Source organism: Anabas testudineus, chromosome 17, assembly GCF_900324465.2.
Source record: "Anabas testudineus chromosome 17, fAnaTes1.2, whole genome shotgun sequence".
NCBI lineage: Eukaryota > Metazoa > Chordata > Actinopteri > Anabantiformes > Anabantidae > Anabas > Anabas testudineus.
This window is the reverse complement of record NC_046626.1, coordinates 18,272,041-18,286,186: the sequence shown is the minus strand read 5'-3', so window position 1 is coordinate 18,286,186 and position 14,146 is coordinate 18,272,041. Positions and strand designations below refer to the sequence as shown.

At 40.0% G+C, this 14,146-nt stretch overlaps 1 protein-coding gene across 1 annotated transcript in view; it reads right to left on the bottom strand.

Annotated features, from left to right (window-relative positions):
• The window catches only part of LOC113172332 (contactin-associated protein-like 4), a 70,317-nt gene extending 57,036 nt beyond the window's left edge, over positions 1–13,281 (bottom strand). The window contains 1 exon segment of the mRNA XM_026375263.2: positions 13,197–13,281. Within this exon segment, the coding sequence (XP_026231048.2) occupies positions 13,197–13,281 (85 nt within the window).
• Between the last annotated feature and the right edge of the window lie 865 nt (positions 13,282–14,146).

The following is a 14,146-nucleotide window of genomic DNA, read 5'->3' as shown; positions in this document are numbered from 1 at the left end:
CAATACGGCGGTGTTTCTGTGTTAAAGAGCCTAATGTCATAGTGAAGACGTTTGCTGAATCTGAACGACCCACTCAAACAAATCCTGCAAGAAAAGTTCTCTTTAATCACCACACAGTGAAACATCTCAACTCCAGCTGACCCAGACTGAAAGGGAGTCATAAGGTCCAAATTCTGTGAAGCTCAAAAACCAACAGATCATCCGACCTAAACAGCCACATATGCTGTTTGTAGCTCCTCTCTCATACTGACCCAGAGGAACATTGAAATTTACCCAAACATAAGATTTTCTGTCAGTGTGATACAGCTGCACGGTGGTTTGGTTTGATTTAGCACAAAATAAACATGATTAGGTTTATTAATAAAAGCTTTAAATAACTATTTGTTTTATGTTATAACACTCTAGGTCCTGCATTAAAGTCCTGTGCTTGGTTGGACCCAATTGTCCTCCCTATGAAACCCTATGAAGACCATGTCATATTTACTACAGCTGCTAGACATCACTCAGCTGTAATACATCTCTGTAACAATCATAACATGTATCTCCACTTCTAAACACCGTCCAATGAGGATGTAACCAGTTGTTAAGATTAATTATTTTTGACACACAAAGTCTAATAATAGCTTTTCTCCTTTAGTGTCAAAATCTGTCGGCGTCAGATGGTTGAAAAACGCATATTAATGCTTAATGCACTGCGAGCTGTCCACGCAAACAGCATCCTAATGTATACACCACTCTGCATAACACTAATGCAGCGCTGCCTTTGAAAGCCGAGAACAATCACGATCCTCGCTGAGGCTCGTCACACAGAGCAGCGATGTGGGTGGCTGTGTGGGAGACAGACATCAACCAAATGAAGTGATCAAAACAGCGATGAACCACATTACAGCAGCATTTCAAGTCTTTTCATCTTTAAACTGAAAGGTTTAACTCAAACAAGCTGCAGACAAAAAAAAAAAAAAAAAGCCACTTTCACCAGGGTTCACGTCAAACACTGCTGCTCCCTGGGAGTCTGAATGACATAAGCAAGAAATTCTAGTTGCACTTGCACCACCGATGCCACCACAGGCCTGCTCCCGTCCGTGGAGTGTCATTGAAAGTATTCTGTGTCATTTAAAGTTTGAATGCCAGATTTATGCAGATTTAGAGGGAATGCTGCAGGCTGCAGAACTCATACTAATGGATCCAGGGGGAGATATGTATCATATCTGCTAATCCACCAGCTGCACTAAGTAAATGATTTGAATACATTTGCCTCTTAATTGAAAACATCAACATGTCTGCATAGAACAAAAGGTCATTTGTTTCTGTTATTCAGACAAAAAGCAAATAGATATTAACATCATCAAAGCAGCTTAGCAAAAATTATTTATTTCACGTGTAAAATGAATGGGACACTAGAGACTAATCAAATCAGTTAAGCAGATGTTTATGCCACACTGGTAACACACTATATTTTTAGACACTGTGTACTGTAGAAGAAAAAGTATATTTAAATCTTAACCGTGTCTGAGTAATACCAACATCAGCTGCTGGTAAGCAGGACACATACGGTGTTTTTCCGCCCCTCGACCTCGATGGCTTAACATTTGAAGGTGCTGCTATCACATTGAACATCGTTTCATCAACAAAAGATAAATGATTAAGTGTCAGTACACTGAGAAAGTCTGAAGTGTGACCATTTTTCAACAACTAGTGGAGCCGTGAAGTCATTTGAGGCCCCAGAAATATCACATGTAGACAGAGAAAACGAGACAATAGAGTTTAATGAGGAGCCAATCTACCATTTAGAGACCATCAACAGCTTTCTTAGTGCCGTTAGACCTGTTTACTGACACAGCAGTCTAGTTCTCCATCCTCACAGTGAAGCTGTGAAGTGTGTGTGTGTGTGTGTGTGTACAGCCTCTTTTCTCTAATAGAACCTCTTTTTATTAACGACGATCTTCTGTTTAAAAAACATCTGTAGGTAATTTATTGTTTTTCTTCTTCCTCTGCCTCTCATAGACTCACACGTCACATTTCCTGAACTTCCAAAAGTTGCAGAGACAACTCTCAGCCTAAACTATTAAACCTTCAAAGGAACTGTAATTTGAGGTGACGGGGGGGAATCCAAACATACGCCTATAATACGCCAAACTGCCTGTTGCATAAACAGTAAAACCTTTTTAAATTGAAAATCCTGACTTGACTAAACAAGAGGTAATTTCTGCTCAGAGAAATTTAAAAAAAAAAACACACTCAACTTTTACATATAATAACAGACACTGTGCAGATCAAAGTGACTCCACACTTCCTCTTCTGATGACGCTGGTTTGGCAGCAGAGGACAGTATGTGTGGTATAGCATTGCTCAGGACCAATATCGCACACATTTGTTCTCTACTTGCCTTACGTTTAATCTCTTCCTGGGGCTGGAGAGTCTTTTATCTCAGTCTTGATAACGCCCTTCACAGAAATTACATTTTCTGTTGCTTGGTATGCTGGGATAGAACTTATCACACTGTTGCGATATGACCGGTCAAGACCTCAAAACTTCAGCAGCTATTCTCTGCTTCCAACACGCTGCTGAGGCTCCAGTAACATATAAGCTCAAATAAATGTTTTCCAGTGTGTTTATGATGATAACTGATACAATATAAATCTCTGCAGTAACACTATCTTTTCTCTTACCTTTGATAAAGATGGTTTTATGGTTAGGTTCAGAGTAGAGTTGGTGTATAAACGCTATAGTGTTATCTGAAAGTAATTTATCTTAAACCACAGGGATAATGAAGGAGATATATGACCGCGAATAGTCTTTAATCTTACAGTAGACAATACAAATTGGTATAGCCTTGAAACTCAGATAGTATCTTTAACTGTATAGCATACTGTACCTGGTAATGTACCCTACATACCTTTAAAAGCATATTTCACTGGTTTCTGTTGAACCACTGTGTGATCACAAATGTGTTTACAGTGTCAAAGTGTGCACATCTACTGTACATCATCATCATCATTACAATACTTTGAGTTGCTGTTAAACTTCAGGTCATTTCTGAATGCATTTAGAAAATTAGCTGTATTATGTTATTCCAGAATTATCCATTTGAATTTCAGTGGTCATGTAGATAATTTAGTCATTTAGCAGACGCTTTTATCCAAAGCGTCTGCTTTGGATAAAATCATATTTAGATTATTAAATTCATAACACTGAAGTTACTTATAAAAGCTCTCGTTTCTATTCAGTTTTGTATGCATAAACCTCTCAATACACTTGAAGGTGGTTGCTGTTGAACAGTTTCAGCCGTCGGTGTCAGCTCAGCTTTGTTCTCCACTGCAACTGAAGTACCAGTGTAACTGTCCTAGTGGAACCACACATGCAGAAACAACTAAAGGATACTGAAGGAATGGGGTTTCATTTGGTGACAGCAAGGAGACACAGCTTTCACAAGTTCACATTGACTTCAGACTCAGTGTGTTTATTCACAATGGAGTCGAATATGGAAACACACACATACAGTACATTACACCCACCCAACAGCCAGCGGGGGTTGAAACTGTAGAGGTGGTCGAGAATGTCACTACATGGAAACAGACAGGAGGAGAGTGCTAAATCCTCTGAGGGAACTCCAGTTTCTTCTTTTTTACACCCAGTGTCCCTCTCTTTACCATTATTGATCATTTTACTTTCTCTCCTAACCCTACATTTATCCTCCTCCAGCTTTCTCCTACTCCTGTCTCTTTTTCCTGTCCTGCTTCCTCGTCTCTTTCCTCCTTCATGCCAGCTGTCCTTCCTGTCATCTTCCTCCTCTAACTCCTGCTTCGTTTGCAGAAGTCATCTCAAAAGATGTGAGGTGATGCATTCAGAAAGCAGATGTTGAGTCAGTGAACGATAAAATGGAAAAGGCAAAAGGAAATGTCATAGTGTAGTTTATGCTGCTTTTTCTCCTCCTGTTACTTCTCTTATCCACACTCACCCTTCCTCACCCTCATTTGTGCATCCTCCTCCTTTGTTTTGCACCAAAGTGCTTAGCTGTGGTTTAGCTCTGTCTTGTCACGTTGAAATTTAGCCTTACCCTTCCATCTTTAATGGCCACTGACTCGGCGCTGTCCTCCACTCTAATACAAACTGACTGGCTCTGCTTCTTCTCATTAGCAGTCGCTACAGAGCAGCAGGCTGCAGAGCTGTGGTCACACAGTACTGACTTCATAAAAAATACACAGCAGTGGCAGAATTAAGCTGTGATCAGGATCTCGTCTAAGACGTTTGCTGAAGACAAATATTAGTCTATTAGCCTTGAAAGAATGTATAATAATGCACAGATCATAGCAACGACATTAAGAGGCCACTTCCCAGATTTTCAAGGTGAAACGTTTTATTCTAATGTGGGGAGGACGTTGGAAAGTGTGACATTAAAATTCCCACAGCAGTCGGTCTCCAGAGCTCACACACCACCTGTCTCTCTCCTGCCTGATGTAGAGTTGGTATTTCATCATTTTTAGTAGGTTCAAATGAGGGTAGAGGCTTATAACATATAAAATGTCCTAACAACAATGTTTTTCCATAATGTTAGAGAAGCTTGAAAGTTTTGGAAGTTAAACAAAGCTCATGACCAGCAGCAATATCACCTAATGTGGAATTGGATACAGAGAGAAACTGGGAATTACGTCCTTTTCTACTTTATTTACCTTAATCTTTTACTTATAATATGTGTTGCAGCCATTCAGCTACCAGGATGCTCCATCTACTGATATTTATGTACAACTTAAAGCCCCATTTGAACTGAATTTGTTTCTCTGGAGTCAGTGGGATAATTTTACCATCACCTGCTTGTCCTTGTACTTTTTTTAAATAACTATCTATCTGTGAAATTAGATCTTTATTTGATATTGGAGTTAGTCAGCAGGGGTGAGAGGAAGCCGTGCTCCTCTCAGTGGGAGTGAGATGACAGAAAAATGATAACACCAACAACATGCTGGAGGCTTGTTCGGGAATCAATATGACAACATCATCAGAGGAACAAGAGCTCATCAGGTGTGATGTAAAGTATCCCCTTTTGACAGACTGCTGAAAGTCTGTATCTATTATAGACAGTGTCCTATAATGCTGCAGTTGTTAAAATATCCAGACCAATTTTCTCAGGACCACAGTAAAAACCTTCTTCTCACATCTCCCTGTAATTTTAATCCAATCCAAATTGGCTTTAGCTTCTACTTTTACCTCTGGTACTACTTTTTTGGGACCTACACAGTTGACATGGACTGTTTCACCTTACTGTTAATTGTCACTTAAATTAAAAATGTAGCCACTGAATGTCCACTGGGAAGAAATCAGACCAGACAAGCTCCTTCCTTACCGTCTGAGAGTACTTCAGGTGCTTTTTTGTAAACTCCGAGTGCGTTGTGGTCTGTTTTGCACTGAGGAGAAGCTTCCATACTGCCACTCTGCCATAAAGCCCATATCTGTGGGGGGCGGCAGTGACGGTTGTCCTTCTGAACCCCATCTCCACACGGGATCTCTGGAGCTCAGTCAGGTTCTTGGTCAACTCCCTTCTTAAGACTCTTCTCCACCGATTTCTCAGTTTGGCCATGAGACCAACTCTTGGAAGAGTCCTAGTTGTGCCAAACGTCTTCCAATTCATAATTATGGAGGCCATTGTGCTCTTGGGAAGCTTCAGTGCAGCAGAATTTTTGTAACCTTCCCAGATTCATGTCTTGCAAAAATCCTGTCTCTGAGCCTGGAGACCAGTGCCTTTGGTTTCTAAAACAGTATGTGTGGTCACATGTGAAAAGGTGTGTGGCTTTCCAAATCCTGTCCAATCAATTAAATTTAACACAGCTGGATTCCAATCAAGGTGCAGAAACATCAAGAGAAATGGGAGGCACCTGAGTACAGCCTCAACTCAGCTCTAGACAAAATCTATTCAGATTTACCCGTAAATAAAAACCTCAAGTCTGTATAAACCCACACCTGAAACTGTTAATGTAACCACAGAGAAAAGTGCTGTGTAAAGTGTTCCCCTCAGCATCATCTCTCAAAATCAGAGTGACAGAGTATCATGACCTCTGCAGATGAAAGTCGATCCAGAATTCAAAGCGACAGGCTTCATTTGAGATGATGACAACTCCACATGATTAATAGCTCCATTTTGGGGGAGTTAGACCTCTTCTGGTGATGGCCTTGAACAAATACAGCAGTCCAGTAGGTCCTAATATCAAAAGGATGGACTGCAGTCGTCTCTCGGCTCCTCATTTAACTACCTGTTCTTAGGTTAATAAATTCAGATTCATGACTGGTGGCTCACATTCATTCTGTAACCTTGACTTCATCACATCCCATTCATGGCGCCGCTTTGCCTGCGCACATTTCCATAAATGACACTAAAGGAGAAATATGAAGGGGATTTATCCTCAGCTACTTTCTTCTCTCTTCATCCTAGCTAACGCTGATGGTGGCCTCTCATGAATCATAAAGGGTTGGAGGGCTGGCAGGAAATTTCACCACACATTCACACCCAAAAGGTTTATGTTCTCCCTGCAAACAACCAGCTCACTGAAAAGTAATAAATTCCAATGAGACGGGGCTTTTGCCACAACTGAAACAGGCTGTTCAATTTACACCATCCTTGGCGTTTTCTTCACCAGATTAATCCTGGTGGAGATGATCCTTCAGGAGCTCAGACATTTACTCGAGCACTCCTAATATTCCACTGTAGCCTGCACAGCTGAAATAACTCATATAAATGAATACATTTAAGCAATACTCCTACATCTCAATAACTCTTTCTCAGCATCAACTGTGTGAATAACCAAACAATGCAGTTTTTATTTTGATGTAAATGCCAGAAATACCAATGCCAAGAACAAGAATTCATCATCTGCACGTCTACTTCTATGTGATGTATCACAGAACAACTATCTGGAGGACAGATAGTAAAACTGTATAACCTGCCTGAATATTTATTAATTTGTTGACCTGACAAAACATCTGACTCTTAAACAGCTTTTTAAATCCAATAACTTTGAGGCAGGACAGAGAGCACTTTCTGTCTGCAGTAAAGTGACTGCCAATAACACCTTCAGGTCTAAAACTTCTCTTCTCAAGGCCCAACTCAGAATAGGGCGATTTAAACACAGGAATGAGAACGAAAATGCAAATCAACACCACATACACACAGTAGGAGTGCAGTGGTATTATCTGTCATTAGGCTAGGATTAAAGTCATTTAGTGTTCTTGAGATTATCTGTCATTAGGCTATGATTATAGCACACACTCCAGTGGCTCTAAATCAGCTCAGAGAGGAAATAAAAAAAAACCTCAAGGAAGACTGATGAGGCTAGGAGAGAGAGAGAGAAGGGAAAGAACGAGACAGACAGAAGTGAAGTTGAGTTGCAGCCACGTATCCTCCATATGTGCATGATGGTTCCTGAATTAACAGACACTACAGAGTATGCACTGATCATAAGTTGATCGCATCTTGTTGTCAACATTACCCAAATTGAGTAATTAACGTATTTCCAAGATGAACAGGAAAGTCTCTTCTGTCGCTCCATGCTCTGCAAGCTGCACCCTAGTGTGTTTTCAATTAGAACGACATGATATTTAAGTTACTGAGAGAATAAACATTCATAGAAAAATCTGACGTTTAAGCTAAAACTTTCTTTCTTTCTTTTGCTAATGGAAGTCTTGCATTCTTTATTTGTCAGATTCTTTGTTGTGATCTGTGGTGATAAAGTTACTTTTCTATCTCTCAACAACAACATAGCTTGAAGCGTGTGACACCCCGAGCCTGTAGAGTGTCCTGCCCTTCCTGTTCCTCTTTAAAAGCTTCAGTTTAACCATGATTTGACGCTGAGAAAACCTCTCTTTGCCTCTGACACTTAGTTTTGATGCAGTGTTCACCAAAGTGCTACTTACTATTCTGCTGGAAACCTGAGGCACAGACATATTTTGGCTCCAAGTTGACTGACTTGAACAAAAAGCTAATGTATGATGAAATTCACTTATAACAACATCTGGACTAGATTTTGTACTAATGAGTTAACAACAATGAGATTTTACAGAATCTTAATCCTTTTTTTGTGGTTTGTAATCCTCCAACTTTCTGATTTCTCACTTGAATCTCCACATTTACATTAAAGTATCAGTTCAGTATATGAAATACCCTGAAGGTTTGAGGAGGCAGTAGTATTAGGAGTAGGTATTCTTACAGTATAGTACCCTGTCATAACCTCACCTTGCACATCATGACAGTCAAATTAAAGAAACTGTGTTGTTTCTAGAGTAGAAATGGCTAAAACCGATGCAAGGCAGTTTATACTTGCAGTTTTCACTCAAAAACTAAGTAGGTTACTGGTTTTAAGAACATGCTTCTCTTAGCGATTGTGGGATAAATCTCCTTGCTCATTGTATTAGTCATTAAGCACTAAAGCAAGAGCTGCACAGAGTTACAGTTAGTGAAAAAGCCCAGATATCAAACCTGTCAGGACCTATTTTGCCTCTCTCGTTCACTCTGATAAACAGTTTAGCCAGACCTTGCCCCTGGCTCTGGCAGAGCACTGAAACAAATGACATGTAGAGCGACGTCAGACCATTAATAAGTGAATGATGAACAATAGGTCAGCTCTCTGGGGAATAAATGCTTGAAGGACAACTTACTGGTGTGAGTGAGCTGCAGATTCTTTTTCCCACCTTTTTTAAATGCCAGATATCGCTCTGGGGTCTCCAACAACAATTTGTTTGTTGTGTTAATACTGATGCAGAGTGATGGTCTCTATCATATTTTCTGTCCAAGCTGTTTTTTGTTCTCATCCCTCAACAGTGATTTGCTTTCTAAATGATATAGCATGCCTTGTGGTAGCTGACGTGTATTCATCATTCATGCTTTACTATTCTTTTTCATTCCTGAATGATTAATGGGGCGTACAAGCATTATATTTTGTAGACAAATAATTAACACACAGTTTAAGGAATCAATTAGTACTAAAATGGCCTAATGCTTCCACATTAGTAGATTTTGCCAGCTTTCCATCTCTGTATAGCTCAATTAATCTGTACTAAATTAATTTGACTTCCTTTAAATTCCAATATTTGCACATATTAGTCATAATAAGATTTGTGACTGTAAAGAGCAGTAAGATGTACCAACATACCACATACCAATGGTGAAGCATGGTGGTGGCAGCTTAATGTCTGATATTGTGTGTGTGCTTCTCAGCAGCAGGGACAGAGAGACTGGTCAGAGTTGAACAAAGGACTATTGCAGCCAAATACATAGAAATCCTTGACAAAAACTTGCTTTAGACTCCACATAACTAGAAACTATTTTATTTCTGAAGAGAAAGCAAGTCGCTAGGAGATGGCCGTGGATAACAGAGTCCAGATCAGGCTGGATTCTCACCTGTCTTCGCTCATTCGAATTGCAGCCAAATTATCCAGAAGTAGAACTCGTCTAGACGTGTGGAGGATTTTTAAATGCACCAGAGCAAAACCAAAAATATAGCAAAACTAATTAAATAAAACACTCATTAATGTAGAAACACATTCTTGGCAATGTTGCACTCATATTATGTTTGAAGAAACCAAAACATAAAGCAGAACTAAATAAATCACAAGAGATCAAACCCTTCTGAGGGCACAATTAGAGACGCTGCAGACTACAAATGTTTCGGTAAAAGAAGAAACTTTACACTGTTTACCAGCGTCTCTGTGTAGAGTGAAGACTAATAGAGCAGAGTTTATATTGTTTTTAATGTTAATATTATTCAGCAAAAGTCTGCAAAAACCTTGTTTTCAGCAAGAACTTGCATCAATGCCACAAATTTACTTTACAGCCAGACATGGTCGATTCAGAATTTAATCAGCTTTCAGCTATGAAGCCCCTCTCCAGTGAAACCAGCTCCCAGTTCACGTTCAAGAGGCAGACAGAGCTGTATGTTGGGTCCATGGGGTGAGGCGAGTTCATCCCTACATTTGAGTAAAAGACCCAAGGCAGTGTCGGGTGTTGGGGGTGTTTTTTTTTTATCCAGTGTCGCCTAATGCTTGCTTAAGTGGTACTTCTGGGTTTGTTCTATAATTTATAGTTGTATTAATGAAGCTTACATTATAAAGTGCCTTGAGATGCCTGTTGTTGTGATTTGGCGCTGAATAAATAAGTCAAAACAACCTGCATCTCCCTGCAAACGGAGGTTAAAGCTTCAGTTCACAGGAGCCAAACAGAAAAGGAAAAAAATCAATCATGAGATACTCTGACACTGTTAGGCCTCATCAGTCTGTGATGTTTAAAAAGTTGTAGTAATTCACTTTATACAGCTACAGTTCCCACTTCCCACCACTGCTGCGTTTACTGCCACAGTTTTCAGAATTTCTTTACACAGCAGCCAGACACTGAGTGATAATGTTGTTTTCAAATATATGGATGAGCATACAGAGAAGTTTAAGCTGGCTGACTTGTGTGTGCACTGTATCTGTAATGACAGCCACATGCTTTATTCAGAGCACAACATGCCCTGAGGCTGCAGTGGACTGTGGCCTGTTTTCTGCAGCATTGACTGGAAAAAATTGCATCTTTTGCCTTTACAATGGATTTCTCACCATATCATTTTTGAACTTAAATGCAAAATTGTTACTATTGACAGCAGCTCTTGATGTACAGTGTTGTTAGCCTTGATCTTTTAAAGTGCCTGAGGGTTTTCCTGATCTCATTGAAGTTTCTGGACCTGCTCTCTGCTGCTTTTAGTCACTTACCTTTAAAACTACAACAACAGCAAAAACAGCAAAAACTACTAAACTACAAAAAATACAATATATTATAATATTATATTATAATATATTCCCAAGACACCTTTAAAGCTGCACTAATGGACATTTTTATACTTTAAAAGGTTATGTGAAATGTGAAAGAAGCCACTTATAGTGACAATCCTAAAAGAAATTATCTTCAACTTTGCAGTTGAAAATATTTAAATCAGGGAAGAACAAAGCAGATGTAAAAAAAAAAAAAAAAGACTTTTCATCATGTTTTCAAGTTGGACAGAAATATAACTCCAAATGAAAGTATCTGCAGGATGTTTGCATGTTTGCATCCAGTGTATTCTACCTGCCAACCAACAGTAACCAAAGTTAGCAACTAGCCGGTCACCACAGTGGAGATATGATGCACACAAAGTCAACATGAAGATGAGCTGGCTAAAAACACGACTCCACATCTTGATTCAAAAGCAACTGTTTGCTAGCATGCTAACATTATGGTCTCCAGTCGCTGGGTGGATCTGTCTTATTCCTCTACCTCTGTGTAAAAATCTGTTTCAAAACACACAGACACTGTATTATTTTGTTAATATTAAAAATCGATCAAACACACACTGACTTTACAGTGTGTATTCTTTGAATCTCATCATATAAACTCAATCACTTCACTCTTCTGACTAACAAGCCCTTCACATGCCATCTGTGGCTGTTAAAATATGTATTTCTATTTTGTTATCATTTAGCACCATCTCTGTAATGGACAGCGATGGTGAGTGGGGTGTGTGTGGGAAGGTTAAGCACAAGGCAAAACCTGCAGATAACTGTCAATTTCATTCCTTATTTTACACCTTTTCTACATTGTTCAAAAAGCTTTTTATCATAGACTTTCATCTATTGTTGATTATGGTGCATGGTGCCAGTAGCAATTTCTGAATTTTATCATTTTCAGTTTCAGTGGAGACATCTAATGATGGTCTAAATCCTGTTTCTGCATCGTTTATAACTTGACAGACATGCAGCTGGGGCAAACTAAGCATCAGTAATAGCAGAACCCAATTGAAATGGAACCAAATATCAGGTAACAGGACCATCAGAAAATAATGTGAAAGAGCAGCAAGAGGGAGAGTGAAATTGGGTACTGCAGTCACGGAAAAGCAGGGAAAATATGCAGGAGGGGGAAGCTAAAGAGGGAGAATTGTGAAGAAAGAGCCAACGACACAGCAGCAGCTTCCTGATTCGGGTACAGTACAGCAGGAGGGCAGACATCCTGGTGGAAGAAAAAAAGAGGGCAGAAACTGAAAGGAAACAGAAAGAGAAAGAGAAGACCAGGAGGAAGAGATAGTGAGCAAGAAGACAAGTTGGGGAGGAGAGGATGAAGAGTGAGCAGCAGGTCTGAGACAGAAACAGCAGGAAAGAGGAGAAGCAGGAGAAAGAGAAACATAAAAGGGAACACCTCAGTGGAGAAACAATCATGGATTATGAAGTGCTATAGAACCTTTAGATGTTTTATCAGGAAATAAGAACAAAGGAAGGAAGACAGAAAACTACACATCTATTCTATCTGTGCACATCTCTCCAGCTCTAGAAGACTCAAGGTCTCTCTCATCCTTCAACTGTCTTATAGCTGACTGCCTCTCAATTAAACTGCAGCACAACCACCAGACCCCAATATTTACTGAACATGTTCAATAGCATGGCACCTTTATAATAACGTGTGTGAGACACAGACTGTCCCAGACGGGACTAAAGGAGTGGACATGAAGCAGACCAAAAAGTCAGAGAAAGCCAGCAAGGGAGGTGCTGATGAAGGCAGGGACGCATATAAAAGCGCAAAAGATATTAAAGGCAGTAGAGGAAAGAAAAAAACATAACGAGGTTCGGCGATTTGTGGAAGAAAGGAGCAACACCAGAGGGATGGATAACTTTCCTTTCTGAACAGACATTCCTGCACAATCACAGTCAAAACAAAGTGAACACAAAATAAAGCCGCAGCCTAGTTTTACGCACACGTTTGGATACGTTTGGGAAACGTACCCAAACGCTTTTAAGTACCACCCTTGAGAAGAAGGGGTCTCCACGAAGGACAGCATCCTTCAACCGCGGAGGAATGTCCATTTTAAGCCAGTGAGTCAGTAACCAGCTAATTAAAACTTTTAATTTTTTAACATAGGCTACTTACTTTCGCTTAAACAAATGAAACAAACTAAAACAACTATTTATTTGTCGTTTGCACAAATGAGCACCAATGCGCAGCAGATACGCGCCACAGTGCATCCTGCATCCTTTACAAGAAAAGAATCCCTGCACAGTGCAGTAGTAAAGAGACAAACGGCTCTTTACTACTGCCTCCACTAAACAGGAACCATGTGTTTTTAAACCCGTTCCAAAGCTTCCTCTGCAACTCTGCGCTGCCCGGATTCGCTCCGTCTCCTCCGGGAAAGTGAAAAAGCGCGCAGCTCGCTCACCTTCTCCGGTTATCCCACTCGAGCTGGAGAGAAGCAGGGCGACCTGAGCGAAAATCCAAGCGACTCTGTTAGTCCCCAGATCCATGATAAAGCGACGGGAGGCTGTGGAGGAACCCGGGTGTTGCTGGAGGAGGGAAACGGTTAACCTCTCCTCTCCAGCTCCAAGGGAGATCTCCTCCAAAACGACTGAAGGAAGAGAAAAGGGAGAGAGAGGGACGTGTAGGGAGGAGGGGGGGTCACTGAAGTCTGCTGTGCAGCCGGGTATCGGTCATTCAGCATCTCTCTGTGGCTCAAGTCAGTGTGAGGTAATCAAAGGCACGCAGACTTTTACATTTAGATATTTAATATAAGTCCTGACTGTGTGGTCGTTTCTGATATTGACACCTGTAATAATTTTATAATACTTTATCATTTCAAATGTGTCATTAAGCTCCTGTTTCCTGTCATTCCAGCCATATTGTTAGTATATCACACTAGTACCTGTTATGTATAATCAGGTTTGAACCATATTCAGGATATGATGTAGAACATAACCTGATTATTATAATATTATTATACAAATTATACAACGTTCACTTCACACACAGACACCTTGTGATGTAAATTGTACGATTCTAAACCTGCCAACTCACTGACTATGTAGGAGTTTTATTTGTAGGCCATCTTTTCTCTGTTAACTGAGGTGGGTAGAAAAGGGCGGAGCCTAAAGCAGGTAGTGAAGAAGGTGACTGATTACCTGTGTAGTCTGCACCAGTGAATGCTGTGAATTAGGATTAGGAATTAGGTGATGTGTAATTGAGGTATAGAGACGTTAAGTGCCAAAATAGTGGAGAAATATTAGAAAAAAGACTTTAAGGATGAAGACTAACAACCACTTTACTGATCTGTTTTCACCAAACTTGACCAGAATAAACCAATCTTTACTAATAATAACTTATCATTGATCATTT